This window comes from Amia ocellicauda, chromosome 12 (assembly GCF_036373705.1).
Source record: "Amia ocellicauda isolate fAmiCal2 chromosome 12, fAmiCal2.hap1, whole genome shotgun sequence".
In the NCBI taxonomy this organism is placed as follows: Eukaryota; Metazoa; Chordata; class Actinopteri; order Amiiformes; family Amiidae; genus Amia; species Amia ocellicauda.
The window spans coordinates 2,050,803-2,077,255 of NC_089861.1; the positions used below are offsets into that span (position 1 = coordinate 2,050,803).

Here is a 26,453-nt window from a genome sequence, read left to right on the forward strand (position 1 = left end):
CCGGAGCTGATGGAGGTCCCCTGCTCCAGCTCCAGGTCGGCTCCAGCAGCCCCAGCTCCAGCTCCGGAGCCACAAAAAACAGTGCAAACTAGGATGTGAATGTTATAAATAATGATTCCTTTTTTACTTCTTTTATGTAAATAACTTTAACAAAAACAAAATATTAATAACAAACATCTGTTTAACATGAAAAAGTAGAAACTTGTAAAGATGTCTGTGGCAATTAGGGTTGCCAGCCGGCCGGCCAGTATTTTAGTGGACTGTCCTGTATTTGTACACTAGATGGCCAACAGTATGTGGACACCTCTTCTAATTACTGTGTTTGGCATGCGGGAGACTCTGAGACCAAGTAGAGGAAGATTCTATGGTCTGATGAGACCAAAATAGAGCTTTTCAGCCTCAACACTAAGTGCTATATTTGGTGCAAGCCTAACACTGCACATCATGGTGGTGGCAACATTATATAAAATGGATGCAGCAAAGTACAGAGAAATCCTGTAAAAAAACCTGCTGGAGTCTGCAAGAGACCTGGGACTTGGGAGAAGATTTGTCTTCCAGCAGGGCAATGACCCCAAACATACAGCCAAAGCCACACTGGAGTGACTTAAAAATAAAAAGGTCAATGTCCTGGAGTGGCCCAGTCAAAGTCTGGACCTCAATCCCATTGAGAACATGTGGAAAGAGTTGAACATTGCTGTTCACCAAAGGGCCCTATCCAACTTGATGGAGCTTGAGCAATTGTGCAAAGACATTTTTCGTATTCTCTCTCTTCATTGTATCACTCGTTTTATGGATTTCACGTCACAATAGCACTGATTGATGACTTCCTGCTCCCTTTTGCGAGCCCTTCGTGATTGAAGCATCAGACAGGGGTCTCCCCAGCAGAGACACTCCAGTCTCCACATTTAAACAACACACCAGTAAGGGACACAGACCACATGGACGGCAATAGAGACTTTTGTTTTGGCTGTGCCCCCTGGCCAATTAGATGGTCTGTGTCAGTTCAATAAACTGTGCTTTCAAGACATTATGATTTGTGCAGACGGTTCTTTATTTTCCTCATATTAATGATTAATAACAAAAGTGGTTACCCTGGTGAGCAGAAGTGTCATTGTGTTAGCTGTGCCAGGGAGAGTGTGTCTGTAGAGCATGGGGACATGCATTGTGGAGATGCCTGAATGAATATGCAGTACATAAGAACATGAGAAAGTGTCCAATCGAGAGGAGGCTATTCACCCCATCGTGCTCATTTGGTGTCCATTAATAACTAAGTGATCAAGGATCCTATCCAGTCTGTTTTTGAATGTTCCCAAATTGTCTCTTCAGCCACATCGCTGGGGAGTTTGTTCAGATTGTGACGCCTCTCTGTGTAAAGAAGTGTCTCCTGTTTTCTGTCTTGAATGCCTTGAAGCCCAATTTCCATTTGTGTCCTCGGGTGCGTGTGTCCCTGCTGATCTGGAAAAGCTCCTCTGGTTTGATGCGGTCGATGCCTTTCATGATTTTGAAGACTTGGATCAAGTCCCCACGTAGTCTCCTCTGTTCCAGGGTGAAAAGGTTCAGGTCCTCAGTCTCTCAGTAGGACATTCCCTTCAGACCTGGAATAAGTCTGGTTGCTCTCCTCTGAACTGCCTCTAGAGCAGCGATATATGTTTCTTGAAGTGTGGAGCCCAGAACTGTCCACAGTATCCAGATGAGCTCTAACTAGTGCATTGTACAGTCTGAACATCGCTGCCCTTGTTCTCAATTCTACACTTTTGACAATATACCCTAGCATTGTGTTTGCCTTTTTTATTGCTTCCCCACATTGTTTGGATGGAGAAAGTGAGGAGTCCACATAGACTCCTAGGTCTTTCTCATGCGTTACTTCATCTAGATCTGCTCCTCCTATAGTGTAATTATAGTGGACATTTTTGTTACCTGCATGTATTACCTTGCACTTGTCCACATTGAATTTAATTTGCCAGGTGTCGCCCACAACTGAATATTATCTAAGTCCCTCTGAATAGCCTGTGCTACCAAGATTGTATCTGCTGAGCCGCCTATTTTAGTATCATCTGCAAATAGCGAGTCACCCTGTTTACATTTGTAATGATGCGAATAATGCAATACAAATGGACTGTTTTTATAAGTGGTGAAATAGTGACCCCTCAAATAGGTCTTTTACACTCCCCGCCACAAGGAGCTGGAGCTGACACCCCCCACTGCTCAGCTGCGTGACTTTATTTCAGGTATTGATCTCATGTAGTCTTGATTCTGGGTCTGTTGGATCCTGTGGCCCTGCTGCGGACTCCTGTCCCCCAGAGACTGCTGCTCCTCCCAGTGGTCTAGCTGAGGTGTTGTAGGGAAGTGCTGATGGGCATTGTGAGGAACAGCACTGTTATCTTCGTGTGTTTGCTTTGTCCGGTTCTTTATGATCCAGATCAGGCGGCTCCGGGGGAGAGTGGGATGAAGCAGCGCCTGGACGCTGTTGCTGCCTGCCTGTTTCATCTGATGTACATTTTGTTATGTTTGATATTTTATTTTAAAACGCTGACATTCAAAATCAGTTATTGTGAGGTGACATTGGTTTTACGTTGGGAAATATCTGTAAGAAAATTAAAAATTAACTAAGATATGTTTCTTGCATAACTATTCAACCCCTGTGCTGTGGAAGCTCCCAGTTTACACAGATGAAAGTTATTGCCCTAAACTGAGGCACAAGCGTGTGTGTTTTCCAGCCCTGTCCTATTCCTGTGATGAAGTGGTTTTGCGCTCTGCTCCAGCTGGGTCTCTCAGTTACTGCTGCGTGTCATTAACTGAACCCTAAGCGGGTTAACAGCTGGCAGAGTTTACAGAAGTCCAATTAAGCACTTTTCATTCAGTTAAGTGTGTCAGTCAATTAGAGCTCAGCTGGAAGTGAAATCAGAAACCAAACTGGTACTGCAGGTCTGAGGAAAAGAACCACTGCTTAGTGAGATGAACATTTGCTGTGAACGACAGGTTTTCAATCTCTCTCTCATATATGCTCAGTTTTTTCTCTACTGACTTTAAATTGTTAATGTTCTTACTTCTCTTATTCTTAATTCGTAAATGGTGTCTTGAATTGTTTAGTTGAGATTTGCATTGACGCGTTTTATAGCATCATTTGCCCGTAGTTATTGCTCAGTCCAGGAGGGGGCAGTGCAGGACCTGCTGTGACGTGCAGACAGCACAGCAGGAGGCTCAGCGAGTATTATTAGCTGCAGTTAATGTAGGTCAGAGCTGTGAATTTACCACACACCTAATACTTTTAATGGCATTCGGTTTTCTTTTATTTAAATAGAGCTATTAGGACAGTGTTGCCTCGTTGTCTTCTGTGTGGAGACAGAGACCAGGACACAGGGCAACTGCGTGGGGTTCGGGGGACACTTGAGCCTCAGTTGACCTAGTTATTGTTAAATGTTACTGGGTGGGTGTTTTACTGTCTGAGGAGGAATCATTGCTTAATTGGTGAATTAATAGTGAATTTAGTACAACTACAGCCGGGTGACAAATTAAAGGAAAAACCTGAATAAATGAGTGGAGGAACATAATTAATGCAGACGCCTCCAACCAGGACCGACGTGTTAGACAGCGCTCTCCACCACCATCATCAAAACCCCAAATGAGGGAATATGTTTTGGAAGAATGGTGTTCATCCCTCCAGTAGAGTCAGAGACTCGTAGAATCTGTGCCAAGAGCATTGAAGCTGTTCTGGGGCTCGAGGTGTCGACACCTTTGTCACCCATCTGTGGAGAAAAAAAACAAGAAAACATGATTTGAGAAAGCTGTTCCTAGAAATACTATTCTTAGGAAAGACATTTTAGTCTAGTTGAATGCTTTCTAAATTATTCTTAACACCTGGCCAGTCACGTGTACACAGTAAGGAAGAACATTGTGTATTCCAAATAATTATTATTACTGTTAATCAGGATGTATTGATTAATCATATTCTTTGGCAATAGTACGTGTATCCCCCCTGCTGGTAATGCAGTTGAATTGAAACCCAACCACAGGCCTCTCCTAACGGCCCTTCCTTCTCTGCTCTGAGGAAACATATATGAAACAAAGAGAGATCAGGTTTGATATTTCTACTGTAAATTCTCGTTAGGGGACCCAGGCAAAATGGCTGTATGGGATGGAATAGCTATACATGTCCTGTTTGTCTGTGTGGCAGGGAGGGGTTAATGATCCCTCCCTGCCTGCTCAAGGACTGCAGGGTTGGGGTTGATTAATCAATTAGTGTCAGTCAACCCCAGCCACAGCAATTAAAGTAGTTGGAGAGCCTATCAAGCAGGAGGGTCGTATGTTTGGTGCTTGCTGTTTGTTCTTTTTTGTTTGGGGTTTTGCTTTATTTCACGGTGAAGTTGATGTCCATCCTGTGTGTATTTTGGTTTGGGTTTGTGCACTTTTGGTTTGGCCCTCGTGCCTGTTTAATTTGTGTGTTTCTTTAATTAAAGGCTTGTTTTCTATCTGTGAGCCTCCATTCCCACCTATCCAGCCACCGTCTGAAATATACAGGTAAGTGTAAATGGTTAATGGTCAATCAGGGAATGCAAGGGCAGCTCTGCCTGAGGTCTGGACTGGACAGGACTAGCACTTCATATCAATTCAGTAACACAGTAGCAGTAGCCAATCGTCACACGTGCCGATTCCTGTTGTTGACGTGTCATAGTGTGTACTATGAAGTCAGAGAAGTCGCCCAAATCGTGTCCGCAGTGTCTCAGAGCAATGGCAGCAGTAAAGCAGGTGAACAGGTTGCAGCAGCAGCAGCAGCCCACACTGCCATAGGTGGTCATGGAAAGGCCGGTCAGCTCTGTGATTTGTCGATCCGACGCCTCAGTCCGCAGACGCCTCAGGTCTTCACTGGTTTCCATGCTGACTGATTCCCGGTGTGCTGGTGACCACAGATGCACAGAGTACGCCGGCAGTGACGTCCCACTTGTTGCCGTTATTGTTTTTGCCTCGTCTTCAGTAACTGAAGCTCTCTTTCAAAGTCATGTCGTCCCGAAACTGCTTGATGTGATTTCAAGCCATCAATCCATCCGTGACACAGCGGGCGATACTGCAACCCTTTATCTGCACAATCATGCCTCTCGAAAGACTCTCCAAACATCAGTAGCAGAAACACAAACTCTTTGTGTTTGAATCTGCTGCAGAAGAGATTCGGCATCTAGTTTGACCGCAGCTGCTTCCAGGATCCTCTGCACGTTTTTCTAAAACCACAGTGGTGGGGAAAGCCTGTCGAACGGATTCCCAGAGCTCCCTGAAGAACACCCCCTCAGTCTGACCTGGCTTTTGGAGGAATTTCAGCCTCAGCCACACCAGCTTGACCCCCACGAGACGTCACCCCGCTGTCCCTCTCCACTTGTTGGTTAATTGTTTTTATCCCACTGGTGACCCCACTGTAGCGATGTAGGCTTTACGCTACTTACTGGGATTCACCACCAAAACGACAAACAATAGGAGGGAGTCCTAGCTGAAGCAACATATTTATTCACAGAGCACAACTGCTTCTCAAAGGAGCAGCACTATCTTTAGGCTCTGAAGTCCTTCAGAACTGGGGCACCTCTATTTATGTCCTTGCACCCTGTGAGCCTCCCCCAGTCACGGCACCCCCATGTTCCCGTGTGTGGGTAACCCATCACCCCGAAAACTACAATATTTCCCGCTAACTTACATTAACTACCCCACCCCCCAACAGACTGCAGTCCCTACACACACACACACACACACACACACACACACACACACACAGATTGCTACATTACATTGAAACTTTCAAGTTTACAACTACCTCAAGAACCAAAAGCCAAAATACACTGCACTGGTACCAGGGGCAAAGCCAGGCATTGCCCAGGGGGTAGGCCTGGGTAAAACAATGTGGAACTAGTGGAACTTGGGCAAAATAAATCAAGCTTTACATGAGCCTTGTAGGACACTACCATTATTATTGAGCTAGTATTACTGCCTTTTTGTATAATACTGTACAACAATGGAGCTGCCACGCAGGCAATGCCACTGTCACTGAGCCGGGTGCGATTCATAATGAAATACAGGTGAAAATGAATCGGTACTATTATTAATCTTCACTTTTATTGACCCACCTCTTCAAATTCTAAGGCAGATTGCCAAAGCATTAGCAAAGGTGTGTATACAATTATGTTGCATAGAAATATCTTCGGAAACACAACCGGTGTCCGATTCTTTGTGTGCTGTACATTGTTATTATTATTAATGTTGTAGTATTGGTGGGGGGTTCAGTCGGACCAACTCATTTTGCAGGTAGAACAAACACTTTATTACTGGCTCGAACAGCGAGACACACCTTCCTCTTCCTCCAACCTTTATTCCCTCTGTGCCCTATTAACCCCATATTGAGTGAGGTGGCACATTACATTATCATTATGATATGGCATTATAGGAAACCAGGGGGACAGATCAGCATTCACTGGCCCACTAACGAGGTGCATTGTATTCAGAGGTTTGCATTTGTGTATCCAGGCCTTTTTTCTGTATGCACTCGTCCTTTCCAGCACCGTGCCATACCACAGTGCGCCTGAAACGGCCACTGCCCCCCTGCGCTCCCCCGGCCGGGTAAGGCATGAGTAGTGAGTAGAGCCCCGGAGCTCCGCCTCGGTGGGCCGGCCGCCCGCCCCCGCCGCCCCCGCCGCCTGCGCTCTCCCCGCCCTGCGCAAAGCGGTGGAGTCTGCGGGCAGGTGAGTGTGCGAGACGGGCTGCAGCTCCTGCGTCGAGAGCAACGTTAGAGCAGCGTTAACACACTCCGCACACACAGCACAGCACAGCACACAACACACAACACACAACACACAACACACACACACACACACAGCCATGAAGAGCCTGAGCGCGGGGCTGGCGCTGCTGTGCGGGGCGCTGGCGGCGCTGGCGGCGGCCGGGGAGCAGCAGCCGGAGCAGGACATCTCCTTCGAGTACCACCGCTACGAGGAGCTGCGCAAGGCGCTGGTGTCGGTGTGGCTGCAGTGCCAGTCCATCAGCCGCATCTACACCATCGGCCAGAGCTTCGAGGGCCGGGAGCTGCTGGTGCTGGAGCTGTCCGGCAACCCGGGCGGGCATGAGGCCGGTGAGTGCAGAGCGGGGGGTGCGGGCATTCACGACGGTCCGAGTGGCCTGGGACTACATGCATGCCCGAGCAGATGGGCAGAGCACAGGAGACCGGCTCAGTCCCTGGCAATGACAGTAGTTGGGGTAGCGAGGATGCCTGTTAAACGGCAGATAAGGATGTGTGAGTGTGTAGCTGTTTTTGTGCACAGATTTACATCTCTGGTGCTCATATATAGAAATGGTCCGGCTGAGAGCATGTATTCATACATGCAAACGCCACACATTAAAGCGGTGCTATGTGCTCATCTCGGTATCGCAGAGCCGGCCGTGCAGCAGCATTTCCACACACATGCAGCAGATGTGCAGCGCCGTGTTTGATGGCTTGGTTTTGCAGCAACATTGTAACCAATCCTGGCGCCGCTCGCCTGCCCTGTGCCAACTTGTTGCCCTGGCGGTGCTGGTAGACCTTTAGCATTTATGGCCCAATGAGGCTGGAGACAAGGGCCACATCACCCCCCGGCTCTGCTTTGTCATTGCGTTCAAGGAAAGCAAAGTGTTGGATTAAACAAAGTCCCTGCACATTAGATCCTTAATTTTGGACTTTTTGAAAGGCGTTCAAGGTTCAATTCAGTGCAATACTCGTTTTATGTGCTTTTCCATCGACATCGTACATTCTGTGAATTAGACGCACACACACACTACTAAAACACACACTAAAAAACAAATGCAAATCAACAAAACAAGGTAGGAGCATGAAACCCTCACAGTGCCTTATTGACGCTCACTAACCCTATGTTTGATGTGTGTCCTGTAGTGGTGGGGCTTGGAAAGTGTTTTCAGTGATAGTGATTAAACAGGTTGCTTCTCCCTGCTTGTGTGCCTGAGCCCCCTGTATCCCCCATCTGCTTCGGACGCAATGAATGTGTTTTAGTGCTTTAGCCAGCTGTGGCTTTTCAACACAGACCTGCTCCCAAAACCTGAACAAAAGAAACTGGTTTTGTCATTTTTTGTTAATTTCAACAGCCTCTTAATGTGGACAGCGCCACCCCATCAATCAGCTTCATCAAAGGAAACGGTTCTGTTTTCTCACACTCAGTGAGCCATACGTACAAATCCCATGTGTTTAACAGTACTGTACAGTACAATGCCGAGGTGACTGATGCCCTTATTAGTATTACTATCAGTAGCAGCAGTATTGTTACCAGCAGTGCCTCATTCCCTTTAAATAGCTACGTTTAATTATCAAAACTGAGCTCTTGAACAATGCTTCTTTTTCGTGGTTGCCAATGAATATCGCACACAATTTAATGGAGCCTTTTGTTTGTGTTGGGGATGCAATATTTCCCCATGGCCTGAAGGCCGCACAATACACGGCCTGCTTCACGCTCGGCGCCCGGTGTGGCTGGGAGCCTGGCTCTGTGTTTTTCCGAGAGCCTGATGAGAAATCGGAGGCCTGATTACCCCCCCTGGGACCAGTGTGGCGCCGCTGACAGCAATTCGCTTGAAAGGAAAAATAAGAGGCAACAATCCCTTATGTTCTGAATTTGAGCAGCCTTTGTTTATCATTGCATTATTTGTTCTGTGTTTATGTGCTGTCTTGCTCCAGTGCTACTTAGATCAGGGCTGTGTCCATCTCTGGTCCTGGAAGGCCCAGTCCAGCCCAGTCCAGTGGGCTTTGCAGGTCTCTCTGCCTCTTCAGCACCTTCCGAACTGGGGGATGTGGTTGAATGAGTCTAGTCCAGCCCACGATGCATTGATTTGGGTCGTTCGGGGCGCAGGGTGGGATGGGAGTCTGATTCCATCTTACAAAGGGACGTTGTGACAACAGAAATTTGCGGACTCCAGGGGGAAGACACTGTGTCTAAAACCACCCGCGGACCTGGTCCGCCTGGTCTTCTGTGGGCGCCACAACTGGGAAGGGGAGTGTGATCGATTCGAGGGATTGAGCCCGAGGTGATTCACACAGAGCTGGCAGGGTGATTTATGCAGCGGGGTAAATGTGCGATGTAAGTGGTGTGCAATGGAGAAGGGAACCTGATCTCTAAGGGCATCAACCTGAATCAATAAACACTGAAACTGGGAATGAATATTTATTTTGGCTCCAAGGAGGGGGTGGTAATGCACTTTAATTATTACTTACAGAACATAGAATCTGTGTTTGTACTGATTAGCATGAAAGGAAATATGTTTAAATGGCATCTGTTTAATAGTTCTATATTTTAAAATGTGTGATTTATATAGTTTTTCCCCACAATTTTTTACAAAGGATTTTTGAAGGGACGGATAGTTATTATTTAGCTGAAAATAGTAACATTTTGGAAATATATTGAGATTAAATCATTAACATGCATATTTAAGCTCCAGTTTATTTTGGGAAATAAGGTATTCTGATGTATTTGAAGAGAAGTGGTTCTCAGTCATGAGTCAGTATTACGGTTGTCGTGAAAACAAATGGAGGAATGTGTATGGAGCTTTGTAAATGCAGAGTGGCGTTGATATGGATCACGTGTGTTTACAGTAATGCCACGTTATATCTTTATTTTTTGTAGTACATTGAACAGTCCTCCTGATTCCCTTCTGGAAATGCATCCATAGCTCCTCCGCACCTCCCCTCTCACGCTGTGCAGAAATATCCGTGAACTCATGCAATATTTAGATTCGGTAGCTCTAGCTACAGACATGCCCAGAGCGATGGCTGTGAACGCCGGACGGCCGCGGCCAGTTTCCTCCACGTCCACGGGAGCCGCGGCACATCGAAGAGCAGACACTGTGCGCTGGGAGGTGTGGAGCATCTGGGTGCTGAATATTTCAGGCCGACGTCAGAACAACGACCCGGTAGCAGGCAGGGGGGAGCGGTACGATTTCAGGCCCACAGAGCTGGATGAACTATTTTAGATGAAGTCAGACGAGTCATTTTGCAGTTGCTGGAATCCAGAGGCCTTGTTGAGATGCAGCCGTGCCTTCCCCACTTTTATTTTCTTAATTTCCTCCATTCCTCTCCGAGCTCTTCCGCCCAGCCTCGATCGACACCCGTGCGTGGTCCGCACGGCTCGGCAGCGCTGTGGTCAACGCGGCTCTGTGCGCTCCTCCGCTCTGACTCACTCACTCGGCCAGATGGGCTCCCACTGTGGGAAGGGACTCCGGGCCCCAGGCGACCGCTCGGCTCCCTCGCCGGCTGAGCGCTGGCTGCATGACGAGAGAGGCCCAGTGAGCCGGGCTGAGCCGCGCTGAGCCGGGCCGTGCGCTCGCTGTGAAAGGGTCACCGAAAATAGACGTTGCCATGGAGATGCATGGGATTACGGCACAGTGCACGTGGGCTCCGGCGCGTCTGAGGAGCATTAGTGTGCTGCCTTCTGCTCGGTGTTTGTCAGGGCCATCTGGTAGGCTGTTAGCGAGGCTGTGTAGCGAGGATGCCGCACCGACTGGTCGACAGGCAGATATTTGTGGTGGCACAGAGGGACAGGTTTCCACGGCGTGTGCGTAGAGTAGGAGATGAGCCCCCCTCCCCCCCGACTCCAGGGAGGTTTGATGACTCACAGTCACACGTTTCGCCGTCAGTGTGGTTTATGGCGCATGTGTTCAATGCAGCTCTTCCCTGCTTGTGTTCAAGTAAAGAAAAAAACAATCCCGCTGCATATTTCTTCCCCCAGGACATTATTAGAAAAGCTTTCAGATTCTCAGCAAATCTAAATCAATTAATTAATATTATTATTATTATTATTATTATTATTATTATTATTGTTCTTATTTAAAATATATATCCCGCTTATATTTGGCGGTGCAGACGCTGGGGAGCCTCCAGTCCTGCCTTCAATGTGAACCGAAGCCTTTGATGGAAAGCTGGTTGACAGAGTCGATTGCTGGAGGTCATGAATAATGTAGACACAGCAGGCAAGCTGTAGAAATGGCTCTTCTATGTGGGGAGAGCAGTGGAGAGCGGAGAGCTCGATGGAAAATGTAGCCAGAGCAGAAACTGTTCTCACTTTAATATTATCTACTGAATATTTCATTGTTTTGGCATCAGTGCAGTCCTCTAAGTATATTTCAGAGTTACACATCATTCATTCTTCATCAGGTCCAGTACACATCAAGTGATTAACATTATGATTATCATTCGACATTAATTTATATATATATATATATATATATATATATATATATATATATATATATAAATCAGGAAGTCAGGAGTAGTGCACTTATACGCATGACAGAGTACAGAGCGAAGTCATTTCTTGGTAACAAGATTAGACTTGATCACAGGCAGCGTGAAGCTGCACTCTAACTGCAAATGGGAAAATGATTTCTGTAGGAATTAAGCTGGGTAAACAAGAGGAAGCAGAGAGTGACCTGACAGGCTATTTCACCTGTTAAGTCAGCTGCAGACTCCTGTAAGGCCCAATAGTGAATGGCGATCATCCGGACCAAGGTATAAATGCTCGTCAGATGAGTCCGAGCAATAGTAGAACACGTTGGATCTGCGGCACTGATGAGATTCTGAACAGGGCAGGTAGCCGGCCAATTACATGTAGTTAAAATGTCTGCGTCAATGCAAAGCCTTTTATTTGGGGACTACCAGGGTGTGGCTTCGTGTCATTACATTCATAATTAGATCAATAAAACCACGTCATGAATCAGACTGCGAGAGCCCTAGGAGAAGGTACAGAGAAGGTCACCGGCCCCAGGAGTGAAGGGGACACTCTCAGTCCTGGTGTCGGAGAGCGTCAGTAGAGCACATGACACTGGCTCGTCTGCTTTTCACGGCATCTGAGCCCATAAGCACTTAATTGAACCAGATATTGAAATATTGTGTTTGAACCACCACTTGTTTCCAACTGTGCAGAGGGGAGCCTGCTGTGACTCATGTGACTGTGACTTGACATCACTACATACAAGGACTCCTAATTTGCAACTGCAATTACGAATGACATAATCATGACATCACCTTTTAATGTTTGTCCCGATGACATCTCTAGTGATGATAAACAGTGTGAAAGAGGCATCGATTGTTAAGAGATTGAATGAAGACAATGTATGGCTGTAATGTTTGTCTGTTGATTGCAAAGAATAAATGCCACTCTGGGCATCTCGTGCAACACCGAGGGGATCGCCCACAGGGTATTAAGGGTCTTTGTGTACCAAAACATCCTGTAGGGGGCTGAGTTTTATTGAAATGTAATGAAGGGTATCAATAACAGTTACAGCACTGTGGCAGGTCCCACACCCTGTCTGCTCTGATGAAGTGAGGCCCCAGTAAGAGAAGGTGTCTGTGGTTTCTTGTAAAAGCAGAGAACAGCTACCCTGGGCAATTACACAAGGGAGCGCTAGTTGGTCTCGCCATGTCCTTGGGTACCGTTCACTGGCATCCTCCTGGCAGCGGTGTCCTGAACTCTGTGAGGAACACCTGGTTGTAGGAATGGAGTTTGCTGAGGAAGGCCAAAGGGTGGCCAAGTCATTGCTGAGTCTTTGGTTTGCTCTTGCGTAGTACGTCCACACGGTTTTACCTGCTGCCTATGCAAAACCTTATCTGTGTCCTGCACAATGGCCCGCTCATGAGGTCTGGGTTGAGTTCAACACGATGGAGCAACCTGTTTCCCTGTTTGGTGCAAACCAACAGCAGCACAAAGCTTGACACGTTTTATTTATGTTTTTAGATGATTGATTCTCCTATATTGTGTGGAGAATCTACCCATGGTGTGGGAAGTAACAGTTACAGCAGGTTACAGCAGTTACAGCAGTTGCAGGTTATGTTACCCTGTCGCCCTTTGGACCAGTGATTGTACGCTGTGGTTCAGCTGTGCAAGAAACGCCAACTGGCAGTGTTATAGTCGAATAGCTGGGTGTTCCCAAAGAGGGATGCGGACACTGTTCACGGATCTAAAGCTGAAACTCTTGAACCGATGGAACGTAAGAAAAAAGCCTAAACCTCCTGTTTTAAACGCTCTAGAAATTATTTTTTTATTACAGCTGATTGTGCTTTGGAAACTATCGTAAAATGCATGAGTCAGTAATGTGGTCTATAACTGTGGTCTAAAACCTTTTTTATTACAGTGTTTCACAGCGCTGCACAATCCCAGATGCACTGTAAGCACTTGTTGACATGTACGATGCCGGGCAGAGAGGCCTGTGTGCTGCTGGTTTTGTTGCAGCTTCACTCAGCTCTGTGACTCAGTGTTTCCGGTGCAGGCAAACAGACATACACGCATGCAAACACCCTATCAGCAAAGACCAAACGCACGTCTGTAACGAAACAATGCAAATAGCCTTTCTGTCTGCGTGGGGGACACACAGAATTCAGCCAATTAATAGTCCATTAAATTACAAAAGCATTCAAACACAAACACTCCATTGAAATATAAAATAAATCTGTGTTTTATCGCAGAGATGCGTCTGTTTTAATACCCCACTGGTTTAGAAATCGAAGAGGTACAGAGCTGTGGATTTGTCTTATTGACCACTTAATTGCAATTTGGTTGTTTTAATGTGGACTTTGTGTATAAAATGTACCTGATCACTTTGGGAATCTGAGGGAAAGAGTTTAAGAAGCTCAGTTGGCATGAGAGCTTCAAACTGCCCGTTGGGCTTTAAGATCTTTATGTGGGCGTTTGGCTCGGCGCCTACCTGTGCTGGTTCACGGGCATCGCATGGGATTAGCCTGCTTTATAGCACTAGCTTACATTTTTGTTATGACTAAAGAAATAAATAAAAATAAACGTCTGAAAGTATAAAGAGCTTTAAAATATGAACACAATGTCGCAATGTTTTCGGGAAGGGAGAAATTCATACTGTTCTCATCAGGGTTGTACAGGATTGTTCTCCCCTTTATTCTTAATAAATTTTAAATGTTGATTTGGGGACTCTAGCAATGTTTAGTTACAGTGATTTATGTATAGGAGGGAATTCCGTCTGATTGAAGTTTCTGATTGGTCTCCAGATTGATCAGTCTTGAGTCCCTTTCCAAGTCCACCAGTTTCCAGTCTCATCCTGTTTAGGTACTCTTGAATGTTAGTCTGAGTGTCAGTAGTTTATTTTCGACTAGTCGGAAATCTGCTTGCTGTCTCGGAAAATACGTAGGGATGATTGTAAATGGTATCGTTGCGAAATAAAAGTTTCCAGGAAAAATGTGAGGTTTACTAAATGACCTGATTGTGTTATGAATGGTGCCAGTTCAGTGGAAAGATTCCTTCAGAGTGAACTTCTGCTTATAATTATTGCATTTACAGTTGAAAGTTTAGGCCTGGCAATCACGCATGGAAAGGGTTAACATAGACACAGATCTCGACGTGTGGAAACCGTGTAAGATCTATAATATAGATTACAAGATGTCCGTCAGCGGCAGCTCTTTGAATGTGTTCTGTTATCTCCGAGGCTTGTCTCACTTTCTACCGAACTCTGTCTTTGCAGAGGTGATGACTTTTAACGCCTCTTATCTGAAAACTCTGGATTTCTGTCACATTTTATCAGGAGCGTTTCATGTCTGTAGATAATCGTGGCAATATGTTGAAAATGGAGTAGAAGAGTGACAAAGCTTTGCGTGCAAATTAAAAGATTGTGTTTGATTATCCGATGTTTTTTATTTATGCGAGTGTTAAGGGTGGAGTTTATAATTGTATTTATGATATTTTATATATATGTTGTGGATAATTAGCTGGGTAGAGCTCTTTATATTGCTGTTTTCCATGATGTGAGCGTTACAGTGCTGACTGCTGAAATGTTTATAAAACACTTTTTTTAAATTTAAAACTTTTCAACTAACATAAACCTCTACCAGTTTTTAATGTACTGCTAGCCAGCAGCCTCCTACGCTGGGGTCATTAGCTTTTCTTTTCTTTTTCTGATGCCAATAAATAAATGAAAAATCGTGAAAACATATCTTAAAGTGTTTTTCAAAGGCTAAGTGGTGAAACCGCTTTATTTTTCGTGACATAAAACTGGCGTATCGAAGCTCGTTGGCTGTTCTGGGAGTGCTTTACGGCCCGGTCCTGGCGAGGCCTGATCCAGTTAGTTTAATAGTCCACCCCATAAATCGCCCGTTTCACTGAGCTTTTTATCGCAGCGCAGCCACATTTTCTGTAAAGGACCGACTTTGACCAAAAGACCTGTTTAAGCAATCAGAGTGAAAGGCCTCCAAGTCTTTATGAATTGGTGATTTATGGGTGGCCTATTAAAGCTGCTGGATCGGGTCTCTCTGAGAAACAGAGCTGCTCTCGGGGCACAGCTTCTATTGAGAGCAATTATGTTTCAGGACAAACCATCAATTCACAGAAGAAGGAGAAGAAAAAAACTGTGCCTGAAATGTTTAAATGTAATATTTATATAATCGCGCATGAAGGGAATCCACCCACGTTTCTCACAGTCTTTTTTATGATAGGAAAATCTTTTTACACGATCCATATGTACTGCTGCGTGATGTGACGCTGCGTTCAGGAGAGCCACCGTGTTTGCCAGGAGGAAATGCCTCACGGGCACCAATGCCAACAGATGCAAACGACAGTGCCGTTTTTTCTTTTCAGCGGTGGAGGCTCCTTACTGGGCCGTGTGTGTTTTCCGAGATGCAGCCGTTAAGTGTGGTTTTAAGGCCGGCTAGTGAGTGGGTTTTGGCTTCACGGCGGTGGCACACGCAAGCGCAGTGATGCGCAGAGAGATTGCTGCCAGCCCTGACGTTCTTTACTCCGCAGTTGACCCGTCTTCGTTCAGGAGGGAGATCCTATTCCTCAAACACCCTGGACCCGTTACCGCCCCTGTCGGCTCCATTGAACCCTCCAGTTTATGATCCTTTCAACTGCTTCGTATCCTGTCTGCCAATTATCCATCTATCCATCCATCCAGCCCCCATCGGTCCACTGCAGGGTGCTCTTAACTGAAGTTAAGAGCCCATATGACCCCAGAGGCCTGTCTTTGGGGTGTAGGAAGAAAATGGAGCACCTGGATAAAAACCACATGGCCACAGAGAGAACAGGCCCGCTCCACAATGCCAGAATCAAACCTGGGTGTCAGGAGCTAACCGCTGTACACCTGTATGGTGTGTGTGTGTGTATTGGACTGGTGTACCTTCTGCCCCTGTCCCCTCCAGGTTGGGCTCCGGCCTGCTGTGACCCTGTACTGCCTGAAGCGGTTACTGATAATGAATCAACAAATACATATATATATATATATATATATATATATATATATATATATATATATAAAATAGTTCCTGATTGCTTCTGGAGAATGCCGACTGAAATGTAAATACATCACTGCACTGCTGGAGCCCCTCGAGCTCCTGTCAGCTCTGTGACTCATGATTTTAGTTTTATTTGTATCTAGTCTCCTAGTTAGAGAACATCATCTCGGCTCGTAGAGGAAAAAAGGAGGAATCGCGACAGCACAGTGAGGGAACGGCACTGCACCAGTTCTTGGGCTTGATTTTCCGTCTCAGTTACACAGAGAATGGTGTGATTGCAGCCACGTTGTAGATTTGACTTGCCTGGTGACATTTGCAAAATCAGGTCATAGAAGAGATTCCTCCTTCATTAGTACTTCATCAATGGCAAGTTTGTATTTAAAAGAAAATGCATGCTTTTCCTGTAAAATAAATTAAAAGACTTATTTAAATGATGGCTTCCAGATGTTTGTATTCTGTAGGAATTTAGGACATCCTCTGATATGAGCACTTTTCTTTGTGTGGCACGACCCAGCACTGAACTGGCTGAAACAATCAGCCGTATCCCTTGTAGTTAAAAACTCTTTTTCTGCGTTCGCTCTCGACCTGTAATTCAATCCAGAAGTTCTAATTGCCTCATAAAAAAGGATTAATTCCATCTTTAAATACTCTGAGACATAATTGCTCGTTTATTTCGGAGGAGGGAAGTGGTCTTCTCATTGGCTCGTGAGTGCAATTGTAATGAATTTTACAGTGCGTTTATGCTGAATTGTCTTTTTTTTTTTATACAAGCGGGACCATGTTTTGGGATGGCAATGCGTTATTTTTATTTTTAGATGAAATCAGCAGACTGTAAATCCCTGCGAAGCCCTGAATGTGACCTTGAGGAGACGAGGCTGACAGCATAGCAGCATGAAGGGAATTTGCATCTTCAAGCCGAATCACTGAATCACTGACGGCACCTTTTTGGAATCGGTCATTTGATCGTCCGCTCTGGGAAAACGGTGATCTGTATCTTGTTCTGAACTCCTCAGGGTTCATTTGTGCTTGTTGTGGTCTTTAAGCGATCGTTGACGCCCAAGCTTATTTGTGTGTTCGGGGGTCTGTTAAATCTGGTTATCTGGCATAACCAGTTGGCATTAACGCCTAATTTCTTCGGATGATCGAATCTTCCTCCCCAAGTGCCGATCCGGATGCTTGCCACATACTCACACAGTTAATACAGTGTGAGTTTACAGGCCAGGCTTACAGTAATCTTGGGTTGTTTTCCTTTTCCAAAACGGTATACAACTTAAAACATTGCTCTCTGCTGTGTTCATTTATTCCAGTACACATGAGTGGTCTACCTGCCTCCAGTTTGCTTTGACTCTGAAGCAGTGAGGTTTGAACGCCTGGTTGGTGTTTGGGAATAATGTTAATAAAGTTGATTCAGATAGATGCAAAGCAAAAGATGAGAGAGTGAGGGTTGGCCGTGTGTAAAAGCCACAACACTCGCTCCTTCTCTGGCTTTCCAATATAAATACTAACCGACACGCTCTTCAAAAGCTGTTCCTCTCTATGTGGTTAGGGAGTTCTGTGCCAGAGGAGATCAGAGGGCTGTACATATACTTTGCCTATAACAGATAAAAAATGTAAGGAAATGACGCTCTAGCACGTAAATTACAGGAATACTAGAGTTATTACATTTAAATTGCATTAAGAGTGATTTTTACATGGTTGATTTATTTGCTGGGTCTTTCATAATTTGTCTGCACACTATGGTTAGGTTTTCTGTGAGACTGAACACATCCCTTTCTCTGGGGTTACAGGCAGGAGTTATCTGTTATATGAGCCATGTGGCCAGAGACAGTTTTCCCATGAAGTCTATGCAAATGAGTCAGATCGGTATCTAATGGGTGGACAGCTTGGCATGTCAACCAAAAACATGAGCTTGCCTGCGTGACTGCTGATTTCCTGTACGTGAGTCAGTGAAACTACAATATATCACAATTTAATTTGGCCTGAGTACAGTAACATCTTGTTCTTCAACAGCCTGCATCCTGCTTGGTTTATACATTAATAATATCTGACCCCATATTTTAAGATTGAGGTGCCTTAAGTATGAGGTCACGAGAGCAACATCTTTCTGAATATTTCAATGTGCAAAACCTAGTTTCCTTTCTACTGTCTAAAGCACAGCATTAAGGATGATTAAAACAGGCTCCCACTCTCATTACAATGCACACGCACAGGTTCTCAGTCCTTCAAACGATGCAGTCAAATAACCGATTATGATCTAAATTATAGAGACAGAAGGGATATCTATCTCTGTCAACCAGGCACCTTCTGTAAACCGCTGCTGTCAGCTCTACGGCAACTTTAGTGTAAGCAGAGCATGAGTAGCAGTTGTGTCTGGCTTGGCCAATGCGTGCAGACGGAGATCGTATGGAATAAATCAGAAGACGAATACAAATAGGAGGGAGTGCATTGATACAAAACTGACCAACGCATACTGCCAGGGCTCACATACGGCTCCAAACCCCGCCCATTAAACACACAACTCCAATGCCTCGAAACAACACAAAGGAACAAGCTGGGAACATCAAGAAGAGACAGGAAAACAAGTATCTGTGAACCAACAAGGGTGTTTGACAGCAAGAGTGAAGTTGTCAGGTGGCAAAGGGCCGGACAGGAGGACGAGGTCAGAGACGGACTCTCTAAAGTGAATCCCAAGAGGTGAAAAACACAAACCAAGCAGAGCAAACTGAAATGGGGAAGATGAGATCAGAAGTCTGGCCATAACCACTGTTTTCTCCCAAATACTGTATTTAATATTTGCAGGAAAAATAAGGGAGGAGAAATCATGTGCAGGCGGCTCTGCTCTCAAATTTGTGGACGTGTGATTTAATCACTTGCAAATGTTCAATACGGAGGAAGCTGAATTAAATTACTTCTCTGCAAATTCGCAGTAATGGTCATGGACAAAATGTGTCACTCCCTTTTAGCATAATTAAAATATGTATATATAATCTCTCCCACATTTGTATTCACATAAAACAGCACAGAAGGGACTGTAATACAAAGAAAACAGTTAAAGACTGTCTGACGGAGCAGCGCAGTCTCCTCAAACCGCTATAGTCGCAAGTTTGTTGGCAAGACAGCCCGTTGTAGATGCTCTTAAAGAGCTCTGCAAACATTTGAGCATGACAACATGTTTGTCATCTCTCTGATTTAACACATCCTATTCATGACATCCTGAATAACACAGAGCAGGAAAGAAGACCATGGGGAGGAAATCAGTGGGATCTGCCAGATATTTCACCTTTTAAAGACAGCACCTCAAAAGTACCCAAAAAACCTGAAAAACAGCAAAGAACATATGTTCTGGATCGAGAAAGAAAACTACTTTGCAGTGAAATATGTTATAGGTAATATGATTGGCTTCTCTGCGATTTAATCGTAGGAAATTGTGTAACCTGTATGTCGACCTATAAAGGCTGTTTGCCAATAAATAAATAATAATAATAATAATAGGAAACAAACTGTATCATAAAAGAAGCAGCTGTGTTTTGTTTAGGATCTCGTGTCTTGTACAGTGTTTGTTTTGTGTTATTCACAAGCCTGCTGGGTATTTTGTAGTGCAATCCCAATAATAACTAACTAACCAATGGTTTAGAAAATGAAAACCATCAAATAACTTCGTACACAATTCTGGTACCTCTGAAACAATTATTCGCGTTGAAAGGATCTGATATTTCAGTCCAAACTCTCATTTTCAACATAGAATACAGGTTTCAGAATATACCTCTATTTCTCTGTACAACTCATTAGAAGAAATCAAACAATACCATAATAAACAACAACAATAATAATAAAAATCATATTTTTGCTAACTTGAGCAGAGAGTAATTGAACTGATTATACAATTGTGCGGGTCCCAGCTCTGACTCTGTTGTTATTGTACTGCTGTCCCGGGTCGGTCTGTCAGCTCTCAACCAGGCGGCGCATCACGGCAGCTTCTCTACTTCCAGTTCACAGCGACCGAACTTGATGTTTGTTTGTCTTTCTACTTCTTTTTCTAAGGCATATTTGCCAAAGGGTTTTAGTTACACACATGGGAAACTCCCAGCACTGCTGACTGGCCAGAAAAACAAGGGTGTATTCAATTATTTAATCTATTTATTGCCCCCCCAATGAAATGTAATGAAAATACATTTTATGAAGATGGAAGACAAATGAAAATCTAATCCGAAACATGCAAATGTGCTTTAAGTCAACTTAAATTATATAGATCTTGTACAACGATTTTCTTTCAGAAATGCAGTCAGTCGTTTTTTTTTTATTACTTATTATGAAGGCTTTCATAGCCAGTGCTTACCAAGGGGGCTGTCCCCTGGAGTGTCTCCCTAATATAGACCATCGCTTGACATATGTTTATACACATAGTTTAGGAACAACAACTCCATATATAGAACATGCAGATTTGAACAGAAACGACTGTGATTCTGGTTTTGATCACCCTGAGTTTGTTATTGGGTCAAGAAGTCAAAGACACAAGATACACAACACTGACATTGACAGAGCAGTGGAGTCGGGTGGCGTGTAAACAGCGGGGCTCTCGCACAAAGCGGAGGAGCCGCCCGGGTGTTTATTGCAGGTAGCCGCCCCCCTCAGCCCGGCCCCCCGACTGCAAGTCTGTGCCGAGACCTGGGCGGTGATCAGAGCAGCCTGAACACGGGGGCGCTGCGATGACACACTTCAGCACACAGCTGTCAGCCTCCGCTCAGCGCACACCTCCCTCCGCAAGGGTCCAATAAGGTCCCCCCACTTTAAGGCCTTTTTATTACGAGGTATATTCTCAAAAGATGTTTTTTATCTTCATTATTTACAGGTTCTTAAAACGTGTTCGTTACCGTTTCACTAACCAAAAATGAATCGGCCTGATTAGATTAAGCTGACACTGTGACTGCGTATGTGTGTGTTTTTTCTATGAAATGGTTTCGGGCTGTTGCGAACAGCGCAAGTCTGGTGTTTCTGTGACCCTCAGATTCTGGCTTCGAGCCTCGGCTACTGATAAGCCTAGCGATAAATCTGTCTTCAGTATTGTGGCTCTGCTCTCTCAGTTCTTTATTTCTGGTGGAGGGTTCAATACAATCTGAATCCCTTTAATCTGACGGCCTGAAGCCTTTACTAAAGATTAGTTTTTTCATCCTTAATGTTTGTTTTTCAGTCTCAGAGAAGCTGTTTTTGGTGACTGTAGCCTCTCTAAATGACACAGAATCTAATACCTTATAATACAATTTTTTTTTTTATCAAGATCTAAAATCCAGGCTTGAAATGGTGACACCAGGAAGATGATTCTCAGTGAAAAATCCCAATATATGAACAAACAAACAAACATAAATGCTTTGAAGCTTTTAGTCACTCTTAGTGCCAGTCGTAGTGTTTACAGTCTTTGTAGTTATTGCATATTGTCATTATTATTATTGCTTTTAAACTGTATTGAGCCTTTCATACTTAAAGAAGCATGAAGCATTTGTGCAAGAAAAAAATAAGTGACTACTTAAAATACGATTTAAGAGAAAATGAAACATACAGAGAATAAAATACAGAGAAAAATAAAAGCATAAAAACAGTGTAAAAATGTGACTGAACTCTTCACTAAATCAGGGAGGGTGTGTCTAATGAAATGTGGCAATGAGTCTTGGAGCATTATAACTAAAAGCTGCCTCTCCTTTTCTGTTGTGCCTCACTCTGGGGACACAAAGCCAGCCCCTGTCACCAGATCTCGATGGTCGCACATCTCAGTGAACAGAGCAGTAGAGTTGTGGGTCATCCGCACAAAAGTGAAAGTTTTCCCCACGTCTACAAATTATCTCACCTAAAGGCAACATATATAAAGAGAACTGCAAAGGACCCAGGACTGAGCCCTGAGGGACACCACATTGACGTAGATTCTCCCGTTGAGGAGGTATGATCTAAACCAATCCAGAACAGTCCCTGACAAGCCTACCCTTTGTTCTGCTCCTTTTCCTTCTCCTGACTGCTGTTTCCTTGATGTTATGGTAACTTCAAAGGTGTGTGAAACAACTTACTGGTAGCCATTTGGGTCAGATGCAGCTGAATAAACCATTTCAAAGTAACCTGCTTCTGTTCCACTGAAAAATAACCTTTGTTTATTTGTCATTGCTTATTTAAACTTTACATCAAGGTTAATGTATACAATGCAATGAAAGAGGTTTGCCTTTTTACATACCTCCTTTAACTGGAATAAGGATGCACTCTGGGTCTTGTAAAGAAAATTGCATACAGAGACCACAATCAAAAGGAGATTGAAAATGAAGCTGAAATAAAATAAAATAAATCAGGATCTCTTCCTTTCAGCCAGTTCTTTCCCGGTACCATGAATGTGATGGGCTTCCGTTCCCTTTGTCATGCTCTGCTAATATGATAGTGATCTCTTTTTAAAAAGGAATACAAGATTAATACTTAATTGGCCGCCCGGGTGAGAGAGCAACCACTTTCCACAGAATTACTGTGAGTGCCTTAGACCTCCAGCGCCAGCGTTCACATTCAACACTGCAATAAAGAGCGACTGAGTGTATCAATTATTCCTCTCTCTTTGATTGCTGCCACTGCATGTTGCATAATATACGAGACCAAAGTAACGATCCCTTTGGACTACTTCTTAATCTGGATAAACAAGTGCTTCGTGCCCTTGTGTACATATTTATTTATCATTACGCTGTCTGTGTAAAACGCGCACCAGACGTTTTCGTGGGGTCTCCTGCACCTCTCTCCTGCTGCCCAGGATAAGCGCGAAGTCTGGGCGGTGTGTGAGCTTACGCTTCTAAACACAGACACGGCCGAAGCTCCCAGCTGATTAATCTGATTTCAGCAGTGGCTTCCTAAAATGGCTGTAATGAAGCTTGCGTGACAGAGCAGAGTAGTGCAGTGCGGTCTATAGATACAGATATAGGTATAGATAGGGCTGTGTTGTTGTCAGTGGGGCTGCGGGATGAGAGTGGGGGTTACAGTTGAACCCCTTCCCTCTGGTGTCCTGTTGGGGAGTCGTTTTCAGCCCCCTCTCTCTCTGCCTCCTTTCTCCAGCTCTGCGTCTTACATGGGGGAAGGCAGCCATGCAGTTTTGACACTACAGTTTATTACCGGTGCTTTCTAATGGGGGTGCTGTACTCGGTTAATGTGGTCTGGCTGCTGTTGTGTAGGTTCCCTGTTGTGGGGGTGGAGTGTGTGTATTTGATGGTAGCGGGTGGGGGGGTGTGGAGTTGTAGCCTACAAGGTTTACAGCTCAACAGGGATCAATTAGTTTATAGAGAAGCAGGAGAGGTGGTGTTTGCACCAGCCTAAATCGTGTTTCAGTTGCTTGATTAGTGTTCATCATGGTAAATGAATTAGATTATTTAAAATGATAATGACAATAACAATAATAATAGCAACACAACAGCAGGCCCCGCAGTGCAGGGTTATGTCACCCTGGCCTTAATACACTGTGATGCACAGCTTAATCCGCTGCACAGTGTAGAAGTGAAGGAATTATTTGTCTGAACGGAGCTTAAACCGGGGTTGGGGGGGTGCTTAAAATAATATTTCAGTCTCTCTGCTGCCGAGGATTAGGCTGCTGAAAGTTTACTCAGTTATTTGGGGGCCGGCATGGAGGAGCCCCCATGGTGCTACACTCAAGAGCGAGAGCAGGGACCTCCTTGTTAAAGGGTGTCGCGTGACCTTTTTGATATCATATTAAATACCTTTGCTTGTCCGGAACCCCCCCCCTGATTTAATGTGGTTTTATTGTTTTCCAATCCAACCGCTGGATGGACGATGTCTAAATGTGAGCAGGAGGCTGTTGACCCTCACTCTCCCAGAAAGTTCCCCCAGAGCAACACGGGAAGTGACCTCGGGCACAGACTCGACCATTCGGTCCTTTAGGGAAATATACTCTCCCCGTTAGGATGTTTACAGTCAAACACAGATATTCTCATCTAAACCACTGTTGTGTCTTTACTGTAACAAACTGTGTAGAGTATCTTACTCATGGGTAAGGTAAAGGGTAATTCTAAGTATGAGTCCAGGGCCCTAACCACTACAACATGCTTATCTTACATTAACGACCCCCCAAACTGACTGAATGATCTGGCCCTTTGTTAGGCACCAGGTTTGTGACAATATTACAGCATATGTGTATATGGGGGCTGGGGCAAAAATTCCTTCTCCGTTTATCTGTGAGGTAGAATAAGTCCCAGTCATGGAGGGACCAGTTTCCATGATCCGAGACTCCTTTGTTTGTTCCTCTGCTCACAACGTCACGAGGTATTAGAGTAAATAATTCACACGGTCCTTCAGGCACCAGAAGGAAAGTAATTCATTTTCCACCCTGGACCTGAATTTCTGTAGCGGCTCGATGCATTATTTATTATCCGTTGTTCGTTGTGATGTAAGCGATGGGCGTTGCTTCATAGCCTAAAAAATAAAACCTAGCTTATCTTTTAGGTGTCATCACATTGTCTCTCAGAATTGGTTAAGGTAAAAGTCAGACTAGTCATTTTTTAATCTCCTACTTACTTCTAAGACGCGTCTGTTGATCCCAGTGAATACTGATGTAAACCATTCGTGTGTGTAAACATGTCTCCGGTGATTTCGGGCTTCGCAATGTCGCAAAGCTACTTTTTTGTTTCAAGCATCTTGCAATTAGTAACAGGTGTCTGTAAATGCCTTCTGGAACACATTTGTACGAGGCTATAGATGTAATTAGCGTTCAAAGCAACAGGTGCCCGGGAACAGCAGACATCGGGGTGCAGCTTTGGAAACAGGGCTGTATCTCCCCCTCGCCTGTACCTGCGTTCGATTAGACTCCGTACCGTCCGCAGTGTGGAGCCATTAATCAGGAGCCATGATCTGTAGACACTCCCAGATTAACACATTTCCTGCTGGCTAGACTGGAAGGTCATTGTTTTCCTTTTCTTTCTTTCGTTCTTTTGTTGCTGCCTCACATCTGCTGTTCAAGTTGGTCCCGAGTCTTTTTCTTTCTTTCATTCCTTTCTTTTCTTGTTCTTCTTTGCGAACCTTTCACTTCAAAGCCGGGATGTAAAGGCTGACAGCTGAGCAAGTGTCGGCTTTTGAAGCGTGTGGTCTGTTGAACTGCCAGGCGTTTTGGTCTTAAATTACAGCTAATTGAAAGGCTTGAACTTTGTAGCTTGGAACAGAGTCGAAAAGTGTGCGCGGTTACATCAAAACATGTTATTAAGTAGTAAACAATATTTGAACCCTACTGAAGTGGTTGATTGATTTTTTCAATGTAGGTTCAGTGCTACCCCTCTTCTTTGTGATTAGACTCGTGTCACCTCTGAGAGTCATTTAGCAGAATGAAAGGTGACTTATGTGGCCATGTGGTCCTACCCATTTACACATTTATTTCTGCTGAAAAGGTGCAGAGACTCAGTTCACTGAAATTCTTCCCCTTCCTGAGAATGTTCCCTGGTGATCAACTCTCATGACATCACAAAGCACCGACACAATGTTGTATAGTATGTATAGTACACTTTACTTTCAGACTCTTCATTAATTTAAAACGCATGAATAAAAATGTTTCTGACCTCGGGAAGCTTCCTGACACGGGGAAGATTTGCTTTCAGTGAAGTGTGGGGTTTGACCCTCTACTAAGTAGCTCTTAGCTGTCGGATCTATGCAGCTATGTACGCGTATCCGACACATTTCCAAACGAAACCTGATAAATGCGCAGGCCTGTACGGTATTTGGCTAAGTGTGCAATAATACAGGCTTAAACGTCTTTTGGCCGCTGAAATATATCTCTGGTAATGATTCACTTAGGCCACACAAAGGCCTTTTATCGTGGCTAATGCACTCGGCAGCCTGTGTTTCGTAGGGGGAGATTTTTGTCTTGAATCATCTGCAGTGGCGACGTTTGCTTCGCTGCACACTGAGCGTGATCTATCTCGAAGGCACGGCCCGTACGCCATGCATCTCAATTTAAAAACGAAGAATATCTGGCATTTAATTCATCCCGACACATGCTTCTTTACGGTTTTGTTTATAATTACCTCCGCTCCCCCTCTCTGTTAGCTTTCCGTATACAGAGTAACCACTGTGTCGGCCAAGTGCAGTTCACGCTCGTCTGAAGCGCTTTGTGAACGCCGGTCTTGATTTGGCTCCCAGCAGTCAAGATACACCCTGCAGAACTGCGTGCAGCTCCGAGTGCTTAATTACTTAA

At 44.7% G+C, this 26,453-nt stretch overlaps 1 protein-coding gene across 1 annotated transcript in view; it reads left to right on the forward strand.

Moving 5' to 3' along the window:
- The first annotated feature begins 6,690 nt into the window (after window positions 1-6,690).
- cpe (carboxypeptidase E) overlaps window positions 6,691-26,453 on the forward strand; it is a 31,378-nt gene continuing 11,615 nt past the window's right edge. The window contains exon 1 of the mRNA XM_066718055.1: window positions 6,691-7,102. Within this exon, the coding sequence (XP_066574152.1) occupies window positions 6,853-7,102 (250 nt within the window). The 5' untranslated portion in view covers window positions 6,691-6,852. The remainder of the gene's footprint in view (window positions 7,103-26,453) is intronic.